The sequence below is a fragment of the Limulus polyphemus genome, unplaced genomic scaffold (assembly GCF_000517525.1).
Source record: "Limulus polyphemus unplaced genomic scaffold, Limulus_polyphemus-2.1.2 Scaffold2396, whole genome shotgun sequence".
NCBI lineage: Eukaryota > Metazoa > Arthropoda > Merostomata > Xiphosura > Limulidae > Limulus > Limulus polyphemus.
Window position 1 is genome coordinate 2,229 of NW_013668006.1, and position 9,934 is coordinate 12,162.

Genomic DNA, 9,934 nt, shown 5'->3' on the forward strand with positions numbered 1-9,934 from the left:
CAAAAACAAACACAAAAGATCAAGTGTCCAATTAATAATTTGAAGCTTAACATCAGCAATTATCGTATTGGTATGCATTTGCTTTCAAATCATAAAAAAGAGCGATATCACATAAAATGTTATTAATAAATGTTTGACCAAGTCAAAAACGAGACGGAAATGAAACTTAAAATGATTGTTTGTTTGTTTTGAATTTCGCGCAAAGCTACACGAGGGATATCTGCGTTATATTTATATCTTGTATTCATAAGTAGGGTATTTAAGATCTTACATATTATTCGTCATAAGGTTTTATTTACTTGTTCATAACGATGTTGTTTTTTTTGGATATTTTAGTCTCTTGCTTAAAATACAAATTGTACATATCAACGTATAGTTTCTTCAGCCAGGTAATACTCGTAAACATGTTCTTTATATTACTTATAATAGTCTTTCCGCATTTTTTTTCCAACTTTTCAATATTTTATAATAGCGAAACATATAAATAGAACAAATGAGGCCTATTTAAAGTCTTACAAATGAAGCAGAAAACTTTTCACTTTCAAATTCTGTTCCATAAGATTAATATTTTTCATCATCTACTCTAATAGCTCTTAATATAATAAGCACATACCTTTAGATTAACACTCTTTGGATGCATGTTCAAAATAACGTCACTAAGTCGCTGGGCAGACAGGCGTGTTTCAAGAAGAGACATACTAGTAGGCTCTTTAGGGAGAAGAATTACCAACGACAGCAAGCCTCCCCTGAAAGGAATTTCTACAGCCCTAGCATTAAGATAGGCGTGCTCTCCATAGCGTGGTCCAGTTTGTTTCGAGTTTTTTACTAATGGGTTGTCGTCGCTGTTATATCGACTGTTTTGTGGTCGAAACCCACTTGTTTTGTAATCTCTAATGAAGTGGACATTGTCCGAGCTCGTCATGTCTAAACTTCCAACAAAATGAAGCCCATTCAGAAACAGAATGTTTGTGGTCATTGGAGGCATGTCTGGTAGGATGTTCATGATCCTTCCGTTAGTTTGTTTAGCTACGACGGCATTGATGTGATCTTTTGTCTCTTCTCTGCTCATCACGAAGTCCAAAGGATGGACAGTCGTATTGTAATATTCAAGAAGATCCTTTTGGAAAGGATACTTAATGGCATAATCCCTCTGCACGTACATGGAACTGTAGAAGAGCAGTTCATTGTCAGACTCTTCTGAAAATCTGAACCTGTCACCAGGGGTTCGAGGAATGACCGATGCTCGAAGATTGTTAGCTATGTGGCTTAGCAAATCACGGTAGGCTTGGTGGATTGCATCAGGATACATCCCCCACAGGTATAGAGCATGGCGAAGAGTCATCGTTGTTTCTCCACGTGATCCAAGCATGATTGCGGCCAGAGCTGTACTAACACTTAGAGGACTGAAAGCCATGCTGGTCAAATTGTGACTGCGTGTCATAGTCCGAAACATATCTATACCGAATTGGTTGGTTGCAGAGGCCACTTTCTTCATCCCAAATGTTAGCTTATTTCCATAGTTCTCTTGTCCAAGAGCTAAGGTTACTACGGTAAGCAGGGGAATAAATCGTGCGGACAATCTTCTCATTGTTGAACACAACAGGATGAAAAAAATGCTACAAAAAAAGGAAGTTATCATCTTAACTAATTTTCCAAAAAACATTCGTAAGACTCAGTATTTTTTTCCACATTTTTGTTTTACATATTTCTGGAAAATAATCAAAACATGGGTAACGTATCATATGCACTCAGTATGATCTTCACAGGGTGAATGGCACAAGCTTAGCGGGTTCTCTTGTGGTCATCGTGTGGTAGTCACCCAAGCACGGTGGACGACCCAACTATAAACGGAAGTGTACAACGTCACCTGTTATCGCGCTTTTACAGCTTCGAAAAAAAAAGTTATTTGATGGACACACGATATTTAAATAGACCCGCATAATTACACATATTTTTATTACTCTGAAGAAAAGTAGACTGGAGTATCCTGTTTTCGTCATGGGATATCGATGCCTGGATGAGTCAAATTTATTTTATCCATTTATAAAAGCATGAAATATTTCCACCCAAAGAGATTGTGATTCTCACATCAATAAAAATTGGTAATCATTAATAGCGGTTACACTCTATTTACTGGTCATTTCGCTGTTAAAAATCTGATATGAAATTAGAACACTTAACCACCAAACATGCACTGAATTTCAAAGCTTAGCATGGAGATATGCATCAATTACTTGCAGAACTATGCCATGAACTATGTCATAAGTTACTTAATTTGCAAACCTATTTCTTTTTTTAACGTGTATGACGATCTTACGTTTTCATTCACTTTGCGACAATTTTTAAGTAGTTTTAAAAAATACTAAATTGATAAATAATTTATTGATTAGAATAAAGATTTTCAGAAAATTTTGAAACGTAATTAAATACTGAATTGGCGTTTCCTCTCACTCAACGTTTCAAGTGCCTAAACACATGAAATCATTTAGATTACATTAAAAAACAGATATCATTGTTACAAGGATATTATTTATGATTTTAACTTTATACACAAGTGCCAAAATACTATAATTATATATTGTTACACTTCCAATATATATGAAACATTTTCCTATGGCTCAGCAGTAAGATTCAAAACTTATAACGCTACAATTAAGGGTTCGATCCCCTCGACGAACATAGTTCAAATAGACCATTGTATAGCTTTGAGTTAAAGCAAATAAGCAATAAAACCAATACGAAACTTTGTGCCAGTGTCATGGTATCAACAAAGCTGAAAACGTTATTTATGTTCTCTGTCATTTTGACAAGGGTAAAACTAAATGTATGTTACGGTTTTGTTAATTAAAAAAAACAATTACCAGTTCCCTTCCTCTAGATGATTTAGCTGACTCTGATATAAAATCTTGATCTAAGTCAAAATTTCATCTAATATACGAGAATTTAGTGGGCGATAAATTCCGAAGGTACACATTTAATCTAGACCTTTTTAATGAACAAAAAACAAATTGCATTCAAAGAAATAACGAAAGTTTGTTCAAAACAAACAAGTCCAGTCTGGATATGCAGAGGGCCATACACTAGGTAGTGTGAGAAGTGCTCCCGCCCAGAGTGCCGATTCATAGGGGACGCGAGTTTACATCTTTAAAGAAAACGATAGATTAGATTTTTTTTTCATGAAGGATGCAAAAGTTATATCTTGAACAGGGCGCCACTAACGATCGGTACGGTGCTAGCATGGTTATACATGCTAATTAGAATAATAAATACGCAGCTTATGCAAGAGAGTTTACTGAAACGCAATGTACTTCATTATCACCAATTGAACGAAGATAATAACATCTTTAAAATGAATTATTTTATGTATATTTTGATTGGATTCAGAAACATCTGACGAACGCCTGTTTTAAAAGTGATATGACAAGACTAACCAAAGGTTTGCGTCGTATGATACCTTTATTTGAAGTCTCTTTTAAAGAAAAGTCTAAATGATTAAATCCTATAGGTAATCATTATAAATAACTCAATAACTCGAACTATTAATGGATCTATTAAGTACTTTTACGTATATTACAAAACTAAGCTTGCTTAGTTTCTTAAAATATAAAGTAGTCCTGCGTTCGGGAGACAATTTGCTATAATTTTCTCTCGTTATTAAAGTTTATTTCACTTTAGCATACTTCGATTAGCAGACAATTTAACTGTACCAAATCTCTCGTTATCATGTTTTGTAACTACCCGTGTCATTTCGATTATTGGGTAGTTTCCAATAATCTTTAAAGTGTTACTGACTTACCGTTCGACTAAGGTATCTCTCACTGATGACAGATTGCTGGTCTTGTATATCTGAGGTAAACTGTAGAAATGTTGATCTACAATGTACCGTCAAAGATCCTATCGTAAACACCTGGAAAAATAAAAATTGCTGACAAGATGATAATCCTCAACACAACCAACTGTTGCCAAACCCATTATTATCCCGTTATCGTCTACCGCATAACTCACGTAAGTTTTAGGCTAAGACCTTTCGAAAGGCTCGGCTGAGCAGCAAGGGACAATAATGATGATTTCTTTGGTGTGTGTCCAATTCTTTTGTCTGTTGGGCGTGAACAGTAAAAAAATAAAAATAAATAAAAAGAAGTGAACCCTTCCAACCGCAAAACGTTCGGTTGGTGAATCATCGGTTACTACAATAAGGCCTAAAGAGGGAAATGAAGTAGAGCGAAACTTACGTACATCGCCCATTATTTCGTATTTAACAAAGAGAAGTTATTTGTTCTCAAAGTAATTTATTTCTATTAAATTAGATTTCATTATTCAAGGTCTAAACACATTCTAGACTCTAAAACATTTCCCAAGTCCTGCCAAATTCCACTGTTGACATTGACATTTGAATTAGATTATGACTTATAAGTCAAAATATTTAGAAGTGATGGTATTTTTACTAACATATATATCCATATTTATCACAAATAAGGAGTAATTTTATCTCGTTTATTTACCAAAGCTTTGTATTCCTTTTAATTCGTTTTTGGTGGCGTATTTGCTTGTTCTATATGTTAAAAGGTTAATAAATTATTTATTTTTTTTGACAGGTACTTTTTTTTTACATTTTGAGCCTAATTTGAAAACAAAACACTAAGCCTTTTGATGTACAAAGTTAATACTGACGAAATGTAATGATTTTTACTCTTTTAAATCCGTTTTAAATGATAATGTTTTAACTTCTAAATTTAGAAAATTATCTTTAACATGTTCTTTAATAGATTGTTTAGGCAGAGTATTCATGATGAGTACACTGAAATGGACGACAACTGCCTGTTGTAGAAAACACAAGTGTAGAGGACGACGTTTCGAAAGTCTTCTGTCCTTCATTTTCAGAAGACGTAAGACTTTCGAAACATCGTCCTCTACGCTTGTATTTTCGACACCAAACCAATTGTCTTCCATTTCAATGTATGTATCTTTACCATACTTTTAGCAGCAAAACAAAAAAGATTAATGAATAATAAAAGCTGAAAAGTTCGAAACTGAATTTTCAAATATACTAAATGTTTTTGTTATTTTTTTACCATCTTAGTATTCAGAATTACAAATTGTATTATTTTCAGTTTTCTGACTTGGTTATTTTAGAAAAAAAGTATATATTTATTACAGCACGACTCCAAGTGTTTAACACATATCGTTTTTCAGTAAATTGTTCTTTATATATACATTATCGCTATGTTTGGAGGTAACATTAGAGTGAATTAAAATATATTTATATGCATTTTACTATTCCTACTACCGATTGAAATTTATAAGTTAATGTTTACTTTGTATTTAAAATGCAACCGAATAAACTGAGCAAGAGAATATTATTGTGGAATGATTCTGAATCGAGCGCCGTCATAAATATACAATCGATCAAAAAACGCTTTAGCTCAAACAATAGATGATACTGTATTTCATAAACACGGCAAAATAAAGCAATTTGGCATTTCTCACCCTGCAGTATTTTATCCATGTGTTGCAAAACTGAAGTTATAATTTATATTATATTCAGTTTTGCTTCTAATTTACCAAAGGATCATCACTGGGTTACATTGTGATGTGGTGAATTAGAAGCTAAGCTAAATGCAAATTCGCTTTTGCAGGACATGGATAAAAACGAAGTTGCTATATTTTGATGTATTTATGAGATATCACCTACTCTTTAAGCTAAAGCATAATTTTAGCTTCTTTGTTTTTCTCGCAAGGGTATTTGGATGGATTTCACGTATTTTTGTGTTACATCCCCAAGACACTTATACTATAGTCGTTATTCTTTAACAATATCTCTAAAGTGAAGCAACTGACACAGAAAAATAATATGCAGATCAGTATATTGCTGATATTACACAAATTATCAAGTAGACTATATAGGATTGGGAAGAATGTTCCATTTAAGGATGACAACGTGCAGAGGTTTTCTTAGTGTGCAGTTGATCACAAATTGGGCACCTGTAAAAACTTTGTGCAGTTAATAATTCATCTATATAAGTAAGTTCAAGTGGATAAATATATATATATATAAACACATTTAAGATTATAAAATTCCATTCCAGAGTTGTCAAATATATGTATTTACTAGAATATTCTTAATTTTTTGGATCATTTGTTACTAGGCCTGTATATATGAGGTGCAATAAGGCCCCATGTATTAAAAAAAATGATGAAGTTAAGATATAATTGTGCAATTGAAAAAATCCTTAGAAAAAGCTCTGACAACGTGTGAAAAAGAGCTGGAAGCAGTAGTAATTCCTTGTGACACTCTTGTTCTGAGCTGTGTTATGCGAACTGAATTCTGGTTACTAGAGTGGCCGGATGAAGAGGAGAATGGTACTTTATATTTTTATTAATCGATATTCTTTCTCATTCATAAGTGATGTAGCAGCTTTCAAGAATATATGTATATTTCAACTGAAAAGGAAGTACATAACTGCCTCAACAAGTAGACGCTAATTTAATTCACGTCTCCAGGTCTCTAGCGATAGGATTGGTATATATTGTAACATTTACGAGAGATGAAATTAGGATCTGTTGACTGTGATCGCTAGGTGCTCGTGCACTTGGCGTACTTATATTTTTAGAGTTGCTTCTCTCAGCGACAGGCAAAAAATGGCAAATACAAATTATTTGTTAAACCATTTTAAATCAGTTTTTAAATTTCTGACATTCCAACTTTGCAAAAGTGTGCACACTCAACTTTCTGGAAATATTGCATGGCTCTTGAATCAAAAGTAGACAAAACTAGTGAATGAATTTTTGCAGACCTGTTTTAGTAGGGCATAATATTCAAGATAAAGCAAAACATTGGCCATTTTTAATTCTAGAAAAATCTGATAAGCATGCATATTTCACGCAAAATGAGCAGACCATGTAAGCAGACAAGAAACCCCATAGTTTGTTTATTATTTTAATTTTTTTGGCTTGGCTACAGACCTACCGTTTTGTTTGATTTTGTTGAATTAATCCCCTTATATATATGTTCTATTTAAAGAGGGCCCGGCATGGCCAGGTGGTTAAGGCACTCGACTCGCAATCTGAGGATCGCGGGTTCGAATCCCCATCACACCAAACATGCTCGTCCTTTCAGCCGTGGGGGCGTTATAATGTAACGGTCAATCCCACTATTCGTTGGTAAGAGAGTAGCCCAAGAGTTGGCGGTGGGTGGTGATGACTAGCTGCCTTCCCTCTAGTCTTACACTGCTAAATTAGGGACGGCTAGCGCAGATAGCCCTCGTGTAGCTTTGCGCGAAATTCAAAAACAAACAAACTATTTAAAGAGTAAAATTACAAAAAACAACAAACTATTTTTAGCATTTGCGTACTACTATTATTCATATATTTTATACAATACTGTTTACCAGCATTTTAATTAACCCCTCCTTTAATAATGTTGTATAATAAATCTATATTATAGGCTTACTGCTGTTTCTCTCTATATAAGTAAAGCCACTTGATCATTATACTTATGTATTTATGATACAGAGTTATGTGGATGCGTGATTTATGTATTACATTTATTTAACTAAATCTCCTTATTGTGGAACCATCTATAAAAACAGCTTATCTGTGTATAGGTTAAGCATTTATCTACATGCTTTATCAAAAGTGGCGTTACAATATCTTCTTCATGCTTGTAATTGTTTAGGTTTGCTTACGTTTATTAGGATGATAGTTATTTTAGATATAGCAGTCATGACAAAAAAAAAAGACTTCCGCAATAAAGAGAGAACCAGGGATTTAATAACCAGGCGTTATTTTGAAAATGACGTAAATAGGTAAAACAGAAAAACAACAGAAATCACAATTACAATTTTTATTTAAACACAGAAAATATTTAAATACAGGTTCACGTACTGTTTTAATTAAGCTCTCAAACGTACTACCATTTCTACCTAACTGTACGACACAGTCGAACTCATCCAGTGAGCTCAAACCAGACTGTCCTCTTTTTAATCTCGTTACGATTTTACTTATTGGACACAGAACTGACCCATCAGTCTTTTGATATCACATCTTCTAGTCTTGGCCATCGGAAACAAGGTAATGGTCAGCAATTGCTCCATCTTTTCACAGATTGAAAGAAATGTGATAACCTTCAAGTTACAACAGCAAGTAGACAATGTAGGAATTCAAGAACAAAACTAAAATTCTAATAAGTAAGTAACTTTTAGAAACATTCGATAAAATAAACGCGGAAGGATTTATGACCTGGAGGTCACATAATCAAATATAGACACCTAGAAGCGAATGGCTGTCAATTATATATTCAACCTTTTAAACACTTTCTCACAGCAACTACATGCCCATAAGTTTAACCCAGACCACTCTTCTAAGTTATGTAGTTAATGTGTATGAAACCATCCAATAATATACTTAGTTATATTATTTCAATAAACTTTGTTTTAAAACAGCATGTAATCTGTATTTTGAAGTTGAAATTAACCAATCACATCTCTCTACTCTTTCAAAACGAAAGAGTGTTTGAGGATTCCAGCTTTCCAATTAGATTTTGCTCTTGAGTTTTCTTCACTTTGTGGTAATATAAACTGTAATACGAAACTTGACCAGTTGAGAACGACAGTTTTGATCTAATTCAGTTCTAACCAGCCCTTTTCTGAGCTGGTCATAGGATCGGATTTATTGTCCAATACAAACAAACGTATTTTATATTGCACCACAAATTAAAAGTACTCGAATAATAAAAATCAGAAAATTAAATTTGCCAGTTCTCCTTAGCTAATAATGTACATAGTTTCAACTGAAAAACCCAGTCACTCTATAGAACTACTTTTCAACCTTTACTGTTGTTATTTGAAAGACAGGGCAATTCACTCTTGTTCGGTTTTTTTTTTTTTTGTAGATACCTATTATCGTAATTTACCACATAGTAATGTTATTTTGCACAAAATTCAAATAAATAATGTTGACGAAAAGATAAAAGTAAACTTATAGAAAATAAATCAGTGAAGCAACAAATACTGTATTATACTTTGGATTATAGTAAATGCTTTTTTTTTCTTTTCGATAGCAAGATTGGAGATCACAATTTATTCAATCAAATCATAATGTTACGATAGCGGAGGTCACGTGACGCTGGTAACACGTGATAAGTGTCTAGAAGGTTCATGAAGAGGCGAGTGCATTCTAGACGCCCTCTATTTTTGTATATAAGCGCGGCAAATAAAACGAGATAATGAACTGGATAGCAGACAGAGAGATAGGGAGACAGATAATCGAGTCACGTCTTAAGTAAAGTGTGTGTGTGAATCGTTGTGAATTATAGCGTGTGTTTAAGTTAAAGTGACTGTGGAAATTAAGTGTATTGCAAAGTTGTATTGAGAAAGAATAAACTAGTTTTAGTTAAGAAAAGACTTGTATCGCTGAAGATCTTCGGAAATAATTTTTACGGGAAATTAACAAACGAACAGAGCCGTAACAAATTGGTATCAGAGAGTGGGACAAAAAAAGAAGATGGAAACAAGAAACGGAAAATCAAACTACAGCTTAGCAGATTTGATGGCAGCAATACAAGAACAGCAAAATAAACAAGAACGAGAAAAGAAAAAAGAAGAAAAATTACAGCAGTTGTTGGGGGAAAAAGAAAAGAAACAAGAAGAGAGGCAACAGCAGTGGCAAGAAAACCTGCAACAGTTGCAGCTCGAACAGCAAAATAAACAAGAGAGACTACAGCAGTGGTTGGAGAAGAAAGAAAATAAACAAGAAGAGAGATTACAGCAGTGGCAACTGGAACAAGAAAGGAAACCGGAAGAAAGTCTCCAAGAGTTGCAGGAAAGTCAGCAGCAACTACAGGAAAGTCAACAACAGTGACAAGAAGTGTAAACGGAAAACATTAGTAAATTTTAAAGTGAATTAAATACATTAAAGGCTGATTTACTGTCTTTTA

At 33.6% G+C, this 9,934-nt stretch overlaps 1 protein-coding gene across 1 annotated transcript in view; it reads right to left on the minus strand.

Annotated features, from left to right (window-relative positions):
- Positions 1-1,588, minus strand: part of LOC106466846 (leukocyte elastase inhibitor-like) — a 2,827-nt gene extending 1,239 nt beyond the window's left edge. Inside the window, exon 1 of the mRNA XM_013927150.1 lies at positions 614-1,588. Within this exon, the coding sequence (XP_013782604.1) occupies positions 614-1,588 (975 nt within the window). The remainder of the gene's footprint in view (positions 1-613) is intronic.
- Positions 1,589-9,934: the final 8,346 nt, after the last annotated feature.